The sequence below is a fragment of the Nannospalax galili genome, unplaced genomic scaffold (genome assembly GCF_000622305.1).
Source record: "Nannospalax galili isolate Female #2095 unplaced genomic scaffold, S.galili_v1.0 scaffold879, whole genome shotgun sequence".
NCBI lineage: Eukaryota > Metazoa > Chordata > Mammalia > Rodentia > Spalacidae > Nannospalax > Nannospalax galili.
In genome coordinates, this window is record NW_008346261.1 from 3,979,424 (window position 1) to 4,000,312 (window position 20,889).

The 20,889-nt window shown below is 50.4% G+C and overlaps 1 protein-coding gene across 3 annotated transcripts in view; it reads left to right on the forward strand.

Annotated features, from left to right (window-relative positions):
* The window catches only part of Cuedc1 (CUE domain containing 1), a 109,798-nt gene extending 93,469 nt beyond the window's left edge, over positions 1 to 16,329 (forward strand). For all 3 annotated transcript variants that reach the window (XM_017800514.2, XM_029568106.1, XM_017800515.2), the window contains 9 exons: positions 95 to 222; positions 6,515 to 6,641; positions 7,329 to 7,521; positions 8,091 to 8,174; positions 9,912 to 9,983; positions 10,828 to 10,921; positions 11,619 to 11,677; positions 12,415 to 12,485; positions 14,862 to 16,329. In XM_017800514.2, the coding sequence (XP_017656003.1) occupies positions 95 to 222; positions 6,515 to 6,641; positions 7,329 to 7,521; positions 8,091 to 8,174; positions 9,912 to 9,983; positions 10,828 to 10,921; positions 11,619 to 11,677; positions 12,415 to 12,482 (825 nt within the window). In that variant the 3' untranslated portion in view covers positions 12,483 to 12,485; positions 14,862 to 16,329. The remainder of the gene's footprint in view (positions 1 to 94; positions 223 to 6,514; positions 6,642 to 7,328; positions 7,522 to 8,090; positions 8,175 to 9,911; positions 9,984 to 10,827; positions 10,922 to 11,618; positions 11,678 to 12,414; positions 12,486 to 14,861) is intronic.
* Positions 16,330 to 20,889: the final 4,560 nt, after the last annotated feature.

A 20,889-nucleotide genomic window follows, 5' to 3' on the forward strand; every position in this document is an offset into this window, starting at 1 on the left:
CTGGTTTGACTGAATGCCATTGAGATTCAAAGATAGATTCTTACTATTATAATTAATAATTATTAATAATTCTTCTCTGTTGTCTCTGATTTAGATCTTGGAAAGGACTTTGGAGCCTGATAGCTCTGAAGAAGAACCCCCACCTGTGTATTCTCCACCAGCCTACCACATGCACATGTTCGACAGGCCTTATCCGCTGACTCCCCCGACTCCACCTCCTCGGTGAGAGTCTATCTCTTCTTAGAGCTTGGGACTCTTGGGTAGGGAAGGGGACCAAGGTTTGGGGTTGTGTACAAACACAGTAAGAAATTGGCTGACTCTCTCAGGAGATTATTCTACCAACTACAGACTTCTACTGTGGAAAGAGACATTTTAGCTAGACACCAGGGAGAACTTTCAAAATTTAAAGACTATGGCACTGGGAGATGTGCTTGCTGCGTAAACATGAGGACCTGAGTTTGGATCCCAGCACCCTACATGTAAAAGTTGGGCACAGTAGTACACGTCTGTAAGTCCCGTGCTCCTTACGGTGGAGACAGGCCTGGAGTTCACTGGTCAACCAGTCTAACCAATCATCAAGTTCTAGGTTCAGTGAGAGACTCTTAAGGTGGAGAGCTGAAGAGATGGCTATTGATAAAATGCCTACAGAGCAAGCATAAGGACCTGGGCATGGCAGTGTGTGCCTGTAACCCCACTGCTGGGGAGACAAGCAGATCCTTGAAGCTCATTGGCTAGCCTAGCTGAATCGATGAGCTGCAGGTTCATCAAAAGACTGTTTCAGGAAAAAAAAAAAAAAAAGTGGGGCTGGAGAGTTGGCTCAGTGGTTAACAGTAGCTGCTGCTCTTGCAGAGGCCCCAAGTTCAGTTCCCAGCACCCACACAGCAGCTAACAATCATCTGTAACTTTAGTTCCAAGGGCTCTGACACCCCCTTCTGACCTCAGACGTGGTGCACTTACATACATGCAGGTGAAGCATTCATCATAAAATGAAAATAAATAAATCTTTAAAAAAATCAAAGTGGAAAGAAATTAAGGAAAGATACCTGATGTTGACCTCTGGCCTTAACACAAATACTCGTGTGTACACACGTACACTAATGAGTGCACCCCCCCCACACACACACAGGTGGGGAGCAACTGAGGAAAGATGTTAACCTCTGGCCTCCTCTACTTACATATACAACACATGTGTGCATGCCCCTGCACACACCAGGGCACACACATGAACATACACACATGTATACACACATATACACACATACACAAAGACTATGAGAACAAATATTTACCAAATTCCTCCTCTGAGCTAGGCTGTGTGTTCATATGGGACACAGTTAAGTATGGTGCAGCCTCTGCTTTCTGGGAGTGGTCAAGGGAGAGATGCAGTGGGAGAATGAGCTCACAAAAGTGTCCTGACCCTTCCCCTACTAATTACACATCAATAATTAATCACTGTGCTGTTTCCTGCTGAGGCAAGATGAACCTCAGAATCCCCCTCAACACAGCATTCCCAGATAACCATCAGTTAGTTGCCTGTGGGGTGGCTGCTTGTGATCCTTGGGCTTGGGATGTTGTGTTTTTGTTTTTGTTTTTTTAAGATTTATTATTATTTTATGTATATGTATGTGCTTGAGTATATGTGACCATGTGTATGCAGGTACCCTCAGCAGCCAGAAGAGGGCTTCAGAGTCTTTAGAACTGAAGTAACAGGTGGTTGTAAGCCACCCAATATAGGTGCTGGGAACCAAATCTGAGTCCTCTGGAAGAGCAGCAAGTGCACTTAACTGCTAAGCCATCTCTCCAGCTCCTATTGGGGGCATTTTTAAGCAATGGGAACAAGTCTCTTTTTCTGGAACAGTTTGATGACTAGAGGCAGGAGAGCATGAGCCTCTAAGACTGCGAGGTCCCTAGAGGCTTGTCTCAGACTTGGGACTCTGTTAATTGGAAGCTTAAAATGAAGCAAGCTGCCATCAAGGTCCCATGTGTTCTAAGGTGCTTGTTTTTCTCGTCCCTGTGTTTGGTGGCCCAGGAGTGGTCACTCTGTCCCAAAGCTGCTGTTTCTTAGAATAAGAGACTAGGTGGGAAGGGGTGATGGTAGGGACCTGCTCCAGTGAGCTCCCCTTCTGAGCATCTTGGGAACCCCTGAACAATGGTGGTGGGGAACTGGGAAAGCCAGTAAGAACAGCTGCCATTGCCAAGTACCCTTCAAATGCAAGAGGCTGGCATGGCCCTTTACCAACAACTTGGGTGGTAAGCACTGTTTACCCATTTTACAGTCTCAGAGAGGTTTGCTGTGGTCCCCAAGGGTAAGAGCAGGGGTCAGGATTCAGGTTGACTTTAAGGCTGTGACTCTTCACTGCTGTGTCCTATCACCTCCCTGCAGAGAAATCTGGCTATGGCAGAGGGAACTAAGAGAGTTCTGGAAAGGTAGATGGGCAGGGCAGGAGGCATTATTTGAGTGGACAGGGGAGAGCTGGGACCTATCACAAATGGTATAGGGGATGCAGGCTCCAGTGGGTGGAGGTGGTAGTCAGTGGTCTGAGTGACAGGGACATAGAGGTCACACATTGGTGGCTCACAGAGCCCAGGGGTAAATGATTTTCCTTTGACTTGTGCTTTGTTATTATTATTTTTTTTAATACCCTGTATTACTTTTGTGTTGCTGTGAGAAAAAAAAAAAAACTGACAGGAACTTGAGGAAAGGTTTATTTTGGTTCATGGTTTCTGAGGGATTTCAGCCTATTATGGCAGGGAAGGCATGGTGGAGCCATTCTGTGCCAGCAGGAGGGTAGGACCAAGGGTTTTCATATCATGACAGATCAGGAAGCAGAGAGAGCTAATCTAGGCAGTATAGCCTTTCAGGGCCATCTCTGATGACTTCTGCTAACTAAGCCTCTCTCCCTTAAGGGTTCACAACCTTCCAAAGTAGTGCCACCAGCTGGGACCAGGTATTCAAACACAAGAGCCTGGGGGAGGGGCTCAGACCCAAACCATAACATTTGTTCCTTGCAAGAGTCAGTTCTCTATGTCCACCATGAGGATCCCTGGGATTGAACCCAGGTTGTCAGGCTTGGCAGCAAGTGCCTTAACCTGATGAGCCATCCCCCTGGCCTCCAAGATACTTTGGGGAAAAAGAAAGAAAAAGCTCAGTAATTGTTAGGCAGAGTTCTGCCTCTTTCTGAGAAAGGCTAGCGTAGAGCTAGTGCGGGTTTCTTGCCCCATCTGTCCTCCCCTGCTCTGACTGGTATTTAGCCTGCTATGGGGCAGAGGCAGGGAAGCCCCACCTGGGGACAAGGTGGACTTAGAATGGACCAATCTCTAGAGGCCTCATTTAGACACTAGATTTTAGCCAGGTTGTTGCCCTTGCCTAGGATTTAAGGATCCTACCCAGGAAATGAAGGCTCTACTGGGCTGGAGGTGGACACAGCACAAAGAACTTGACTTGCAGAATTGGCCAGAAGTCTCTTGCACCCAGCCCCCTTCCTTCAACTGCCAAATTGATGATTTATCAGGCACCTCTGCTGTGTGGCCCCTGGCTTGTGACCTAACCTCTCTGAACTTTGCTTAATTTATCTGTGAACTGGGGTTACTAATTTGTGCCTCAGCTCCATGATGAGAACCGAAATAGGTGGAGCACTCAGCACAGTGCCAAGGACAGCAGCCCAAAATGGGTGGTTTACTGTTTTATCCTGCCCCAGCTGTACTCACTGGCTTTGGGTTCAGCTCCCCACAGGCCAGTGTTTTCCAAGGTAGGGCCCTCCTCTGAACACATGTCCTTTGCCCCCAGTGGCCCTGCTAGGTCTAGATTTTCCCATGTCCATCTACATAGCTTTGTTCAGTCTCTGCATCTAGGATGTTTGTTTCCAGCACATGTTGTGTCACTTGCCACGGACAGTGTTGAGCTGTGATGCAGAAGAACAGCACCACCTTGTTCCCTGGACCCCTTCCCCTGAAGGGGATCAGAATCTAGGGAAGCTATAGACATGGGGGTGCCCAGAAGGCTGCTGTCCAAGGTGTGACCTGAAGTTCACACATGTTGGCATCAATCTAGTAAAGGCCAGGACAGGAGAGTGTTCAGGCAAAGGAAATGGCATGTGCAAAGGCCCAGAGGCAGGAAGAGGGGACCACCTGGGGGAGTTCCTAAAAGTGTGCTCAGAGTGCATGGGGAGGCATGAAGGTCGTGGGGCCCCCATGGAACTTCCAAGCATCATGCCCTTTACTCTGCAGCCACAGGAGCCTGAGTGGCTTACACTGTAGTGGGGTGCTAGCAGGTTAGTGTTCTGGGAATCTCTGACTGCTAGGGGAGGTCAGACTGGAGGAAGGGTAATGGTCTCATTCCTTCCTGTTACTTTGTCCCTGGGATGAGCCTGTAGATGGGGCAGTGTTTCAGAGTTCGCATACTGTGTTGCTAGGCCCTGAGAGGCAGGGCCATCCTAGAGGAACAAGTCTGGAATGCCAGGACCTAGAACCCAGATTTTGCCTGGATGTCCAGCTGTGTGCCCTGTGACAGGGTCTGGCCCACACAGACTGCATGGCCAGACTCCACTAAAACTCTTGGGAAAAGCCTATTTCTGAAATTCTTCCTAGCCAGGTCAACATTCTGTGGGAAAGCATGGCATCCCCTGAAGCTTGAAGTTCTAGTTTTGGGGCTCCAGAGGCTCAGGACCTGGAGATCGACCCCCCTTCTCAGTCCTTCCCTTCCCCCATCAAATCCATCCCTCCATCTGCTGGAGCCTCCAAAGCCCAGAAGACCCCTCCACACAGGCCACCTGCTGTTTTTCTGTTGAAATTACAGCCTTGGAAGTTTTTTATTTGCCTCAGCTCATTTCTGACATTCCTTTCCAACCACAATGGAGTTGCCTGAGCTGCCTGGGCTGGGCTGGCCCCCAGCTTGTGCAGCTGAGAGTGACCTCATCCGAGGGCCAGGAGGGGGCTGTCCTCTTTCAAGGACCCCTGCCCAGCAGCCAGGGAAACCCAGGGAGAACAGGGGTTCCCCCATGTCTCCCCTCCCCCTTGGGCATTCCAGAAACACAGTGGCTAGAAGGGTCTTGGTGGGAGTCCGGGCTCTCCCTTTGCAGCCACCCTGTGGTAGCTCTGAGAGGTGGCTGAGTTGGGGATGGTGACCCCCTCCCCACTACCCAGATGAAGACTTGGAGGCCCAAGGACGAGCTTTCTCCCTGCTGCAGCTGGAGGTGATGTCCCTGGCCCTGAGAGATGCGCCTTGGGAGGAAAATAGCTTAGGACAGGGACTTAAGTGTCAGAGCACTGTGGAGGAGGCCTGGACTAGGAGTGGTTTTCTGGGTTCCCGTGCCTCTCCCAGGGTTCCCTGTCTGCCTCCAGGCTGCGAACTGAGCTCTCCTAGCACTTAGCAGCTGGTTATCCGTCTGCTGCCGCCCCCGCCCTCCCCTCGCCCCCACCGGGCCACCAGCCCAAAATAGAAGGAAAGGAAGTTATTTCCACAGTCAGCGGCAGCCGGAAAAGCTCCCCTCTAGAGAGGGGGCGGGCGGGATTCCTGGAGCTGGAAGCCAAATCAAAGCCAGGCAGAGCCCAGCGGCCCCCACCACCCCGCGGGCTGCCTTCTCGGTGTGTCATTTCCCTGATTCAGCAGAACACGTGTCCTGCGGTTGCCACGCTGCAGGCTGCCGAGTAGCTGCGGGAGTGCCTGGCCCGGCTCCAGGCTTCTTCAGGCCTGGGCGTTGGGATGGAGCCTGAGGTCAGGGTGGCCAGGCCTCTCCTGGCCCTGGCCTCCTACCACATACACACCTTGCTTGGGAAGACAGGTCCCACAGCGCCCTCGGGAACAAAAACTTTTCACTGGCTTCCCATACTCCTAAGAAGCAGTTCAAGCCCCCTCTCATAGGGGGCTCCCAGCACTTTGGCAGGTCGTGAGAACTAAGCACAAGTGGGGGAACAGTCTTCCCAAGACCTCCCCACCCCCACGCTGCGTGCTGTAGCCGAGCCAGAATGGGAGCCCAGATCTGCTTATCATCTAGGAATGCTAGGGGGCTCCCCTCCCAAGACAGACTGGGCTGTTGGCAGGCTAGGTCTCTTCTTGGGAGGGTCCCTGTTACTCAGTTGCTCCACACTGTGCCAGGTGTTAGGGACACAGGCACAGAAGGGTATGATACCACCTCACCCCTGGCCTGTAGGGAACATTTATAAAGCCTGTTTGTCTAAATCCCCAACACTGATATTTGCCCCAGAGGGACTGAACAGAGGCCTTGAGTGATATTGCAGCCTAAGCCCAAAGCCAAGGCCAAGGAGTTAAGGAAAGCTGACTGGGTAGAGCACCAGTGATGAGAGGGAGCGTGCCCCTGCACACCCCCCTTCCCAGCTGCGAGCCTTCTGGGTGTGCTGGTTCCCTGATTCAGCAGAACATAGTGCTTGTGCCTTTGTCCTGGAGGCCGAGCAGGTATGGGGAGCTCTAAGACCCGCCCTGCCTGAGGACCTATGACAGGCCAACACAGCTGTAGCTAGGCCTGACTACCCTGTTCTCTTGCTTTCCATCCCCCAGGATTGACATGCTGGGCTCAGGACAATCTGCAAGCCAGAGGCGCTACAGGAACTGGAACCCTCCCCTGCTGGGCAGCCTCCCAGATGACTTTCTCCGCATCCTGCCCCAGCAGCTGGACAGCATACAGGTAGCCAGCTGCCCCCAAACCTCCATACTTACCTGCCTGCCCAGCATCTCTCCTGGCCCACATAATCAACACCAGCCAATTTTGCTTCTTGGTTTTTAAGCCTAGGCCTAGCTGTTTCTGCTGCCCAGGATTTATAGGGAAAGAACAGTGAGCCAAGACCCTTACTATCTGGCCTGATGGTTTCCTGTTGGGTCCAGAGAAGGTGACAGCCTGTGGAGGCTCTATGGCTATAGCCATCACCTGGAGGGAAGGGAAGCGGCAGAGGTCCAGCACAGCTCCCTCTTCTCCCTTGAAGCTTCTTTGACATGTTGGCATGTTCCAAGGTGCCCTTGTTGGTAGGGTGTGAGGGTCTCACTCCCTCTAGCCCCCCAGACAACTGGTATAGGAAGAAGAGAGATTGGGAATCCATGGGCAGGTAGTTGAGCAGTGTGCAAATCCCTTTTCAGGACTATTTAGGTTATAGAAGGAGGAATGAGGTGGCCAGAGGTTGAGAGGAAAAGCCCCTTTGATGTTCTTCCTGCTTCTGCAACAGACAGTTCTGAGCTGTTCTTGTGAATTTTGACAGCTGATTGGGCCCCTTTTGGGGGGAATGGGCTTTGGGGTGGGGCTGAAAGGTCCTGGGAAAGCACACTTGCATACAGCTGTATATGGATTGAAATAGGCAGCCGCATACTTGCTCCTCCTCAGGGTCACCCTGGAGGCTCCAAGCCTTTGAGTGGAGAGGGAGGCCCACCTCTAGCACCTGGGCCTGGCACCTGTGACCAGGACAGCCGCTGGAAGCAGTACCTAGAGGACGAGAGGATTGCACTCTTCCTGCAGAACGAGGAGTTCATGAAGGAGCTGCAGCGCAACCGTGACTTCCTCCTTGCCCTGGAGAGAGGTGGGCACTGAGCCCCACCACTGAAGAAGAGAGTGATGTGGATGGGCATTAGCCTCTGAGCTCAGGAGGTGCCAGGGGAAAATGAGGAACCCTCATGTGTTTTCACAGAGGAAGAGCAAGTTGTACTTCAAGAATGCTGGGCTGGAAGGAGAAGGCCCACAGGCAGCACATGTGTTGCTCTCTCCTTTGAAATAAGAGGTCTGGCTGGGCATCCTAGTACATACTTGTAATCCCAGCATTAGGGAGGCTGAGGCAGGAGCATCATGAGTTCCAAGGTAGCCTGGACTACACAGCAAGACCCTGTCTCAAAATAGTATAATAAAATAGAGCTTGGACCCTCAGGGGCTTCTCATTATGACATTCTAACATTCAGAATACATGTCAGGCAATCATCTCTATTATCATAGTTTTTTCGAGAGTTAATAGACATACTTGCATATTCTGTGTGCATGAGAATACTTGTGTGTAATTCTGGCCCCTCTGCCTCCAGTAACCTTCACTGTGCTTCTTCCTGGGAGCCCAGGAACTCACTTCCCTGATAGTAAAGTGAAAATTTCCTTCTTTTCCAGATCGACAGAAATATGAGTCCCAAAAATCCAAATCCAGCAACATGGCTGTCGGAAATGACTTTGGCTTTCCCTCTTCCATCCCAGGTAACCTTGTCCTTCTGAGAGAGAAAATGATGCTCAAGGTGGGCTCACACCCCAAATTTACCTTGCACATTGAAAGCTTAGGAGTAGGGTAAGGAAACAGACTGACAGTGGGGGCCTGAGCCCCCCCCCCACACACACCTAGCAGGCTAGAAGGGACACTTCCTAAGGAGTGAGATGCTATCTTCACTGAGCAGCCCTGCGTTCTTGCTGACCTAGGAAAGGCTGGCTGAATTCCCAACCTGTGCCTGGATTTGGGCTACAAGAGGACACACTGCACTGTGTAAATTTCTTTTGTAGTAGCCAAGCATAGGAAGGCCTCAGAGATTTGTGGGGCTTGTTTAAGGAGGTATGCCTAGCAGTAAAGCTGAGGACATACAAGTTGACTGAAGCCAGTGCATGGAGAGGAGGAGGGCAAGATTGACCTGGGAAGGGCTCATTCATTTTCTTAAGTAGCTGAGGAGTATCTCCCTGGAGTCATGCTCTGCATGGGTGTAAGCATTGAGTACATGGTGGTGAGGAGGAAGAATTGTCTCAAGAGAGTCGGGGAAACACAGTTTACAGTTCCTGGTGTAAATCCCCTGACTCAGCTCATTTCAGACTACCCCCATGACTTCTCTCCAGATGCTGGAAAGGGATGCACAGACCAGAGAGTTGAGCTGGGGTTGGGAGTGTGAGCCAGCAGTCCAGAGGTCCTGCTTTTATACTTGACCTCTGGACTCCAGACTCTTGACCAGTCATTCTTCCTACCCCATATTGACACATACAGAAAGGCTCAGCATCTTTGCTGGGAGCAGATCCTCCATCCTGCATTCAAGCTGGGTGGACAGGAGCAGAAGGGTCAGGAACCCCACTGATCCCAGCTTGAAGAGAGAAAATCCCATAGAACTGATTCATAAGCAACAGGCCAAGAGCTTAGGCTCTTCCAGATGTTCATCTGGGAGTTTTTACAGAGCCTCTTGTCCTTGATCCTGAATTAATGAGGGACGCTATGGCTGCTGAGATGGATCAGAGTGACTCAAAGGAACCTTAGCAGGCAAGGTGACTCAGGATTAGTCAAGTTGCAGGATGGCAAACAGCAGTTTAAAGAGGGCAGTGAGAAACCCACAGAGTGCTGAGCGAGGCAGATAGCTCCCTCCGGGTGGCCCTCTGGATTCTGACTCTTGGCCAAGCCCCACTCCCATTCCTGTTTAATGTCTGAGAGAAAGTGGTGGAGGGGCTGAGCCTGGAAGGAGGATAGGATCTCCCTGGGTTCTTGGCTCTGTGTCCTTCCGAATTTGATTCACCCTTGAGTCAGGATGCGTGCAGGACCACCATGTACTGACCAGTGGTTAATCTGCTCTGGGTACAGAGGAAGCCTTGTTTGCAGTCCCTCCTGACTTCCATGGTGTAAATCTCCCACCTGGCTCATTCCAAACTACCATTATGACCATGGAATATGGTACTGTTCGGAGGAGTTAGAACCCTATGTCAGCCAGTTTCCCACACACTTAGCAGATCTTAAGATCACCCCCATTTCCTCAGAGGAAGAAAATGAGCTTTGCAAGAAGAAAGTGCTCCTAGAACCTTGAGTGTCCTCCTTGCTTTATACTGCTGTGGTTAGGGAAAAAGCCTGCACCCTTGCTTAAATGAAGGGGCAGACTGAAACAGTCATTGAGGGGGCCTTGGCAGCTGCTTGCTCTTAGTGGGACCTCAGAAACACAACAACCTGGTCTCTTAGTAGGTGTCTCCTCCTTCCAGGAACTGGTGATACCAACCCCACTGTGTCAGAAGATGCCTTATTCAGGGACAAGTTGAAACACATGGGAAAATGTGAGTCCAGCTCCTGTCCCCTCCCTTTCCCAGCTCTTTTGAGGTGAGCCCAGTGGCCTCATGAGAGGGAGGGAGCTCCCCACCCCCTAGGATTTTTAATACTATTGACTCTTGATGAACTCAAGTGACATTTTAATCACCAGCTAGCTCCCTCAGCCTTCCTGCCTCACTTCTTTCTGCAGCTGAGTCTGGTTACAAATTAAGTTTAAATCCTCTTGAGCCAGCTGTCTGCAGAAAAATAATGTGCAGCATCCCCCTGCCCCCGTGTGTCAGTGTTCGAATTCTCTGTGGCTTGAGGTCTTGGCAGGGTCTGATGGTGATGGGAGGCACTTGCTAAGTTCATTTTCTGTAGGGCTAGGAGGCCTCTGGGGGAGGGGACATCTTCCCATTGCTTCTGTCTTCTCATTTTCCCCTCCCCAACCAGTGGGAATGAGGGTAGGAACCTTTCAAGGCTCTATTTCAGGAGAAAATCTCAGATTAGTCATGGAAATCCCAGGACCAACTGTGGAGTTGGCTGGGGAAGGGCGGGAAGGCTGTAGCAGCAGACAGAAAAGAAAGCCAAGATTTGTGGCTGTCACAGCTGGGGAAGGAATACCCGGATTTTGGATTGCTGGTGGGCTCTGTGCTTGGCTAGTAGTGGCCTGTGCTGCCCCTGCAGGCCAACCTGGGATGACACCCTTGCCCTGGAGGTGGCACTGGTGTCTGTGATTCCTGTCACTTCCCTTTCCCCAGCCCCCGACCCCAAGGGCCTGGTGTTGCCCCGGCTGCCCCCAGACCCAGAGGGAAGCCATCTGATGCTCTGGCTGCCAGGAGCATGAAGGGCTCACAGGTCTATCTGCCTCAGCTACTCGCAGGAAGCTGTTTGAACTGGCCCGAGCGTTCTCTGAGAAGACCAAAATGAGGAAGTCAAAGAGGAAACACTTACTGAAGCATCAGTCGTATCCTTCCATTTGGCACTGGGTTGGGGTGTTGGATACCAAGGGCAGTGACCCCCCTGGGCCTTCCTCAGGAATGGGATCAGGCTCTGTTGCCTTCCCACCTTACTTTGTAACCCAGGCCACCCTCCCACTATCCACCTCTATGGCTAGGCCTGTGGCGGGGACAGTGGCTTTCACCTTCCTTCTCTAGGAAGTTGTTCTTCCTATGATTTCAGTTTTGATCCTGGGTCATCTGCATTTTGGGAGAAAACTTGGTCCTTCTATTGATGTCTGCAAATGTTTCCCTAATTTTGCTAGTTGAACGAGTCTCATGTGTCCTGGTCTCTAGAGGCCTGCTTTCTCATTTTTGTTTCTTTGAGTGAAAAGATGTTTCTCTATCTTCATACCCAAATTGCCATCCATGCTCATCCCAAAGGGCCTAGGATGTTGAAAGCTGAATAGTCAAAGGGGAACAGAGAGAAAGTCACTCTTGTATCCCTGGAGATAGGAGCAGAGTAAGGGGTCAGGCCCTGGCTGGTTGCTCAGCTGATCTTGAGAAAGGAGCATGGAAAGGACAATATTAAGGTGTTGGGGGACAGGCGGGACGGTGAAAGCCTCTTAAGCTTGGTGAGTTGGTGGGGCAGAGCACAGGCCAAACTAGGCAAATTATGACAGTGCCCATTTATCGCTGGGACAGTTTTCCTGAACAGCCGGGCAGGCTGGGGGCTGCCATGTCAACAGCCAACCTCTTGGATGATGTGGAGGGCCATGCTTGTGGTAAGTCAGGGCAGGGGATGTTGAGCTCCAACTTGCCTGTGATGAGTAACCCTCTAAGAGGAGGTTCTGAGTGGGAGGTTCTGAGTGTCTTATATGACCTGGGGGACATATCAAGAGTTGGTGGGCAGGTGGGCCACAGAAATGTGGACCCTCCCTATGTGGTACATAGTGCCACTCTCTTCCTACAGTCACAGAAAGGGGGCCCAATGTGCCAGGCACTGCTCCTGGGGGAGTGTTCCCTGGGGAATGAGGGACAGACAGATCTCCTACCCGAACAACCATAGGTTAGACAGCCTCAGTCTCAGGGCCTTTCAATTTTCATCCAATCCCTTGCAAAGGGCTACAAGGGCTAGAGGACCTTGCCTCAGACCCTGCCAGGCTACACATGGCTGAACCCTCATTTTCATACCATCAGGCCTTTCAAGGGTCAGGAGATACCCAGAATCAAAGACAAGAAAACTTTGAGGGTCTTCTGGATAGTTTATCATCCCTGTCCCATTTGATAGATGAGAAAACTGAGGTCCAAAGAAGAGGTAAAACTTGTCTAAGGCCTCAGAACTCAATGGTGGAGCCAGGCTAGCACCTGGGTGCCCTTTCCCACCACACCCATGCACCATTACCCAGGATCAGAATCAAGCAAAGAGACAGAATTGAGGCAGCTCCCCTGTGCAGCCTGAGGACAGGCCCAAGTGAGGTCTTATAGAGTGGAGGATGAGGCTGTTTCCCTTACCTTTCAGATGAAGACTTCCGGGGAAGGCGGCAGGAGGTGCCCAAGGTGGAGGAAGCCTTAAGAGAAGGACAATAAGCGGTAAGACTTTGAGCCAGTTCCTAGGGGCAGTCCAGGAAAGAGCTTGCCAACCCCATATGCCTTCTCAGGGATCCAGAGGTGCTGGACTCCAGCATTGGGTAACACAAATCCTGTCTCTTCCCTTGTGTCAGGGGACATGAGATCCTCCTGCAAACCAGTAGACCAGCTTTTTTTATTTCTTTGATTTTTCTTTATTTTCTTTCTTTCTTTCTTTCTTTCTTTCTTTCTTTCTTTCTTTCTTTCTTTCTTTCTTTCTTTCTTTCTTTCTTTCTTTCTTTCTTTCTTTCTTTCATTCATTCATTTAATTTTTTGAGACAGGCTCTGTAGCCCCAGCTGGCCTAGTATTTACTATGTAGACCAGGCTGGTCTAGATCTCTACGAGATCTGCCCACCTGCCTCTGCCTCCTGAGCCCTGGGATTAAAGGTGCATACTGCCATGGCCAGCTTTAAAAAATATTAAACGGGCTGAGAGAGATGGCTTAGTGGTTAAGAGCACTAGCTGTTCTTGCAGAGGACCCGGGTTCAATCCCCAGTACCCAACAACTATCTATAACTCTAGTTCCAGGGGAATCCAACACTTTTCCATACTCCATGGCATTGTATAACACAGGTACACTTACATACATGCAGGCAATACACTTGTACACATAAAATAAAATAAAAATAATAAATAAAATATAAAAATTATTAAATAGCCCTGAGAAAGCTGCTTCTGTTTGGAGCCTCAGTGCTGGGCTGCCTTTCCTCTCTAATCCCTGTGCACCCATCTGGGGGATAAACAGGGAATGACAACAACTCCTGCAGAACCCAGAGGTGCTTGTTCTCTTCATGCATGTCCCCTTCCCCCTAACCAGAAGCTGCCTGCCAATTTCTCCTGCCCGGATGCTGTCCTAGTCCCAGTGCTTAGCATCTACCAGCCTTTCTTGAGCTGATTTATGTCAGGTCTAGCTCTGTTTCTGACTATGCAGGAGTATTTGCTCCCTTCATGGTAGTTGTGGAGGTGAGATTAAACCAGGCTCCATAGGGCACAGCCAGAAAATACAGGCAGTCCTCCCCTCCGTGTGGACAGCTGGCCTCCCCTCCGGTTGTCTCCCAGGCACAGCCCTCTTCTATGACCCCCAAACTTTCTTCACACACAGATCTGCATCCAGCTTCCCACTTTTCTGGGGTACTCAAGTAAGGGAAGCCAGGGAAATGCCTCTGTTCTTAACCCTTCCTCCATCCTTCTGGTCCCCAGGAAAAAGGAGTCATACCCAAAGCCACTTCATCTCAGAACTTTCTCATCACTCCTGAGTCTTCAAGCTTTTCCCCTCCCAGCTCCCCACTGTAAACACCAGTAGTCCTCAACTGATGGGAGAGTGGCATCCTTCTGCACCCACTACAAGCTGGCAGCCTCTAGGAGGGGACTGACTCAAGGAGGTTGCCTGTCAGCACCAGGACCTATCCTGAATTCTGGCTCTCTCTTATACCTGCAATGCCCCAGGTTTTTCCTGAAACCCTTCTTGGCCCCTATGCCCCCAGGAGCCATGCTTATTTCTGCTCCTCCCTTCTAGGGAGGATGCTTATCCTGGACACTTAAGCATGATGGGACATGCTTATCCTGTCACTCCTCCCTCCAGTGACTATCCATGGCTCTGCCCTTGAACCCTCTTCTGTCTTCTGTCTTCCCACTCTGGCAGCCCAACCATCCTCTTTACATCAGCTACTCCTTCGGATCTGCTCCCAATCCCCCGCTGCACCCCAGATTGTCTTTTCAATGTTTTGCATCAGCTTACTGCAAGTCAGTCTCCCATCCTTCCCATCCTGATAGACCAATCACTAATCCTTCACTGCCCCACCTGTTAATTCCATCACCAGACACCCCTTTAGTCCCACTTCTTCCATGATCTTATTTTTTCATCAGGGTCTCCTTGTAGCCCTAGCTGGCCTGGAACTCACTATATAGACCAGGCTGACCTTGATCTCACAAAGATCCACCTGCCTCTGCTTCCGGAATGCTGGGATTAAAGGTGTGTGCCACCACACCTGCTGAGTGGGTCTTTTGAACAAAAGTCTTAGGAACTCAGCTTGGTATCTAAAGCCCACCAAATTCTGGCCCCAGTTTACTTTTCTGCCACTATAGGTCCCTTTACTTAGCCATCGACATATCTCAGAGTGGGTTGAACAGTATCCCACCTGTGAGTCCTTCCCACACAGAGGCTTCCCCACCCCAGGTGTTGCTGCCAGGTTCCCTGCAGTTGGGTTTTTAGGAATGTAAATAGGGGGTGGGTGTGATCCCAGGTAGAGTTCCAGGCTGACCAGGAACCAGTGACTGGGGAAGATCCTGGGCTTCTCTGAAAACTTCACTTACTCTTTTCTCCTCCGGTTCCCCTACAGGTGCCCACACCTTCACCTTGCCAGTGATACTCTGACCTGGTGGTGACCGGTGCGCTCCAGCTGCAGCTGGGACACATGGTGCTTGTGTACCAAGGCCCAGGGTTCTTCCGCCACAGTCCAGCCCAGTCACTGCCACTTTCCATGGGATGCAGAACTTTGGAGTTGCCATCTTCTGATGGGAGGAGAAACCTGGAGCTTTAGAGATAGTAGCCAGCCACTGCCCCTTTGGTAGTCTGGCTCCTCCATGGGCAAGGAGCAGAAATGCAGGAACCACCCCCTCCCTCCCACAAACAACTAAAAAAACAAACAAACAAAAACCCCCAGAATCGCCAAGGTTGCAGTTTGGGAACTGGCCCATTGACCCTCTTTGGGTCTTTAGAAGGCACTCCTGCCTCTCTTCCCCACTCTCCTGGCCAGTGATAGTTGGCCTGCCTGATCTACCCTATCCTCTACTCCCCGTGCCCATTCTTTCCAGAGGCCTCCTGCACCTCAGCCTTGCCCCACTGCAGGGTCTTGGCTTGGACCTGCACCGTGCTCTTGGAGGGAGGGAGAGCCTTGGACTGTCAAGTCCTGTCAGGTCCAGCTCATAGGGCTGCTTCTATTAAGGGCTGGCTGTGGTCTCCAGCAGCCTCCCCTTCACCCAGCAGGGATGGGGAGGGTGACCCCGGAGCTGGAGGATTCTGTCTAAGCAGGGTCTTTTTTCTAAAAGCCCGTTCTAGAATTACATTACAGTGGGGGCCGTCAGGGACTCTGACCATCCAGCAGAACCAGTCCTGCTGTCTTTTAAGACGGAGCTGCTGGAAAGACGGAGCTGCTGGAGATTCCGCGGGGAAAGGGACCCCAACTCCCAAGTGAGGAGGTGCACGGCTGAGTGCAAGTTGCAGAGGCTGCCAGCCTGGGGCTCCCTACGATCCTTAAGGGTTTGTCGGCTGCCCTGCTGCAGGCGGACAACAAGGTGATTTGAAGAACACTCGGGACTCTTAAGAACTCTTAACCGGCACCAACCACTGCCAAGGGGAGGGAGGCAGGGCGTGTGTCCCACCCGTCCCTCGACCTGGGAACGGGCTGGGAAGCCTGGGCAGGCGCGGGGCCCAGGTTGGGCGTGGAATCCGAAGCTTGGGTGGAGGGGACCTGGGGGGCTGCCAGAGACTGGGAGGAAATGGGGCGTGACGAGGGTGAGCCTTCAGTCGTCCTGGGCTCTGGAGAGAGGCGCGACGAACGTGACCAAGTTTGGAAGCGTGCGTCGTGCCGGGGGCGCGGCACCCCATCACCCGCCCAGCGTGGTCTCAAGGGTCCGTGACCCCTGGGAGGAGGACAGCTGCCCCCTCCTGGCTCCGGGGCCAGTCGCGACGGGGAGAGCCGCAGCCCCACGTCTGTGCGTGTCGCTTTGTTAGTTTTTCCTCCTGTGCGTGTTTTTTTCTTGGGGCTGTTTCATAGGAATTCCTGTAATAAAGACTTGGTGTTCTCTTGGTGCTCTGATGTGGCCGGCGACGTGGGCTAGAGAGGTGTCGCTTCCTGGGGCCACCCACCCAGCTTGTGCGCCTCCCCTCGGGGCTTCCTCCGGGGTCTGCAGGACTCTGCATCCACGCTGCTTGGGTGACACCTGCTGCCCTGTGCGACCAGGCAGACCTGCGGGCTTTGTCTAGTGCGGTCCTTGGGGGTCCAGGCAAGGAAACACCCTTGAGAAAGCCAGCCTGTTGCCATCGCTCCAGGCCGCGCTTCTCTCGGTGAACACAAAGCTGGATTGATGGCAGCGGGCAGACTACAGGCTGCGAGATGTACACCTCAGACTTGAAAGGGAACAGTGACCTTCCACTTGATGTTATCTCCAGCCCCTGTCCAGCTGGGCTCCCTTTCACCACCAGAACACAGGCAGGGACAGGAAGCTGGCCGCTGAAACAGGAAGCGGATGCCATCTCCAGACAGGGCAATTCTCAAGGTTAAAACTTCTATGTGGAGCCAGAGTCCTCCTTGTGGCTTTTGACTTCACATCTTTCTTTTGCTCAGGCGGCCAAGTCTCCCTCCCTCAACCATCACGTTTCCATGCCAGGGCACCAACAACCGTCCCCCATTCCCTCCCTATAAAGAGGTTCCCCCACTCAGGGCCCTACCCTTGCCCCCATCAAATCCAGGTAAGCTGGTATGGTGGCATAGCTGTGACAGCTGGTGATGCTACATGCTGTGCTGTACTGGGCAAAGGGATTCTTCTCCAACCCCAGGTCAGCTAATTAGCACTGGTGTAGACCAGTGTAATCCTAAAGGGAAGCGGCCCATTAGACCTGCCTGTGAGCCTGTAGAAATGCCTGCTCTCAGGGCTGGAGAGATGGCGCTGCAGTTAAGAGCACATAACTGCTCTTGCAGCAGAACGAAATTCAGTTCCCAGCACCCATGTCAGGCAACACAACCACCTGTAACTCCAACTCTAGGGGCTCTGACACCTTCTGACTTCTCACATATACATGCACATAACTTTAAATTTTTTTACATATACTTAAAAAGAAATGCTGTATTCCAAACCTATTGAGTCAAAATGAGTCAAAAACTGGGAGTGAGCCCAGCCCAGTGTACACTGAAATTTGGGAGCCACAGTATTGGCCATTCCTCCCAAAATGTTATTTTAATTCTTATGCTTAGTACCTACCCCAAACCAGTAAACAACCATGGTTTTGTTTTTAAAGTCCCTGGGGCAATTCAAGTTTGCAATCAAGTCTGAGATCCAGCACACCAGGCTATCTATCTGTTAGACGTTTCATATTAGCTAAGTTGATCTTGCCCAATAACCACTTTATAGAGAAGAGAATTTTAATTCAGAGAGTTTAAGTAACTTAACCAGGATCACAGGGGACTCTAGGTCACCTCACCTGATAGCTCCAGTTTCCTCTTCTATCCCTGCCACCTGGGAGCATGTTAGAAATGTTATGTATAGAACAAAGTTTCAGCTGGGGTGCAGTGAAACAAGTCCACTTGATTCTGATACATGCTCAAGTTTGAAAATCCAGTTCTGGGCTGGCGAGATGGCTCCGTGGGTTAAGGTGCTTGCTGACAAGCCTGATGACCTGAGTTTAATCCCCCAGAACTCACTGTAGAACTCACTATAGGAGAAAACCAACTCCAAAAAGTTGTCCTCTGACCTCCATGTGAGTTCCTTAGAATATTCATGCACCCACACGATATATATATATATATATTAAAATGCTTTTAAAAAAGAATCACACTTGGCCCCCAACGCTATAGAACTAGAACGTGTTATATATATATATATATACATATTTGTCTTGTCTTTTTGAAACAGGGTTTCCCTGTCCTGGAACTCACTATGTAGACCAGGCTAGCCTTGAACTTGCAGATACCCGCCTGCCTCTGCCTCCCAAGTGCTGGGACTACAGGTGTCCGCCACCATGCCCGGCTAGAACATGTGTTTTAACAATTCTTCAAGTGACTTCTATGAACATTACAGCTTAAGAAATTCTAGAACATTAGGTCTCAAACTTGCATTAGAATGCAGGAGCCCCATTGCCAGAGGTCCGGATGTTGTTTTCATATTTAGCCTGGGAATTAGATTGTAAAAACTCAGGTGATTCAAATACACAGCAAAGTTTTAGAACCATGTATCATTTTGCCTGTTAGTATAGATGAGGCTGAAAGTGGTTGTAATCACAGGATTGTGAGGGGCGGGGAAGGAGCCATTATCAGCTTGAAGAATGTGTGGACCAGACCCAGAAGTGGACTCAGGCTGTGCCTGATGACAGCCAGCTACCTACCCTTGCACACGCTGCTCATCTGCAAATGTTAGGTTCCTGTTAGCTACAAGATGATACTCAAAGATTTATCTTCTGTAAAAATGCAGAGGCAGGCTCTCTGGAGTCTGATCCTGTTATTGCCCCTGGCCCTTTATACACTTGGGCATTCTTGGGAAGTAGCCCCAACTTTCAAGGTAATCATGGGTCTGATGAACATTGTGCCCAGAATAACTGCCATGGTTATTATGTTGGAGTCCAGCCCACACCTGCTGGTTCTCTTAAGGCACCTGCTTGGGAGTAAGTGATCATGGAGAGAGTTTGTTCTGAACAACAAAAGAGGCAGGCAAGGTATGGGCTGAAGGTTAGCAGTTCACTGGGGTTCACTATGTGCTAGTCTTCTGGGGTGCTTTAGGTGTCTTGTTGTATCTAATCCCCACAACGATATGAAATCAGTATTGCTCCCATTCTTACACGTATCAGGAAACTGAGGCACAAAGATGTTGAGCTCCTTATTTAAATGACAACCATCCTTAGTGCTGGTACCTGAACTTAAACCCGAGTGGTAGAATCCAGAGTTGATACCTAAATGTTACGCTATCTATTGAGGGGAGGTGGGGGATAAGTGGTAAGACCCAGGATCCCTGCATGCATGCAATTTGTGGAGTACAGAAAGGGCCCACCTGTGCAAAAACAGCTCCCTGGTGATCTGTGATCCAGCAGTCTGCCTGAAACTCCTCTATCATTCTTTATCTGGGTTTAAAAACAACCTTTTAGCATATCCACTAAATGGCAAACATGCTATTGAGAGAGCAGCACACAGACTCCTTATGCCTATTATCACAGCATAGATTAATTTTTGATCTGGGCCAGCTAAAGGAAAGAACGAAATTTCTGGAGATGGAGTGGATTGAAAGGGATTGTGTAAGCCTACTGCCACCAGGTGGTCATCTTGGGAAGTGACTGTCACTGATCACAGAGATGGAATAGAATTTTCCCAGAAGGAAGATGTGAGTACATCTTTGGCCTCAAGCCAGACAGACCAGAGGGAGTTCGCTCATGCAGTCATGTTTGGTAAAATTTGCAAAAGAAAAAGCCACTAAGACTATATAAACTTCAGGGCCCATAAAATAACTTCCACCCTGCCTGGAGGGCTGAGACCTGCAGTCGGGCATCATTTCTAGAGAGCAAAAAGCCATCATTTTTATTTTACAATATATATTTATCTTGTTGGCAGTGCTGGGAAATAAAACTCATGACCTCATATACACTAAGCAATTACTCTCCCACTGAGCTACATCCCTAGCCCTCTGCCCTCAGAGTCACTGTTTTTAAAAAATTATGTCAAGAAGATTATTCCAGGGACTCTGGAGTGACCAGTTGGGAGGCTTGGCGGAAACTCAGCACAAGCATGCCTCCGTATGACCTTGCCATTAGAACCAAGAAAGTCAACTCAAACTTTGAAATGTAAAGCTGGGCATGGTGGAATACAACTCTAATCCCAGTACTCAGGAGGCAGAAGTAGGAGGCTCTCTAAGATTTAGGCCAGCCTGGTCTATATAGTGAGTTCCAGGTCAGCTGGGGCTATAGGGAGATCCTGTCTCAAAAGAACATAAAAAAATCTTTCAGTGTAAAGTTGGGCAAGTTGGTTACCCTGTCTGCAGATTAGTACCCTGTCTGTCATCAACCCAGAAACTTGTTAGAAAGTGCAGTTCATGCCCTACCCTAGAACCTTCCTTTCTCATGCTCCCTGGGAACTTCACTCCTGATCCAGTTGTTGTGACTTCCATAAAGTGAGAAGGACCCATGCCAGCTCTGAAATGCCTGCCTTGAAGGGCCTCATCCTTAGTGGGCCATGAAACCCCTTAGAGTGATTAAAATCAACAAGTGATTCTTGTTGAATTCCAACAAGAAAGGGTCAGAGTCTTGCTTGGGCCTAGCCCACTCCTGGCTATAGAAAGGAGCCAAAGTCACACAGACCTCCAGGGCAGGTTTGGGCACAAAGAACTGATCTCTCTGAGCTGGAGTCTCCTTGGGGACAAGTACCTGTTGGTGAAGGAAAGAATGGGCAGGCTGTACCAATGTCTTATAAATTGTTAGATGTAATTTAACTGTAGAACACTGTGCTCTTAAATGTGGAGTCTTCAGAGATATTTTACCATCAATTGTATTCATTGGAGCTGCTACACACCAGCATGGCTTTAAGGACTTGCAGTACTAATCCACTGACTCTTCATAAGATATTCTCTCTCTCTTGCTCTCTCTCTCTCTCTCTCTCTCTCTCTCTCTCT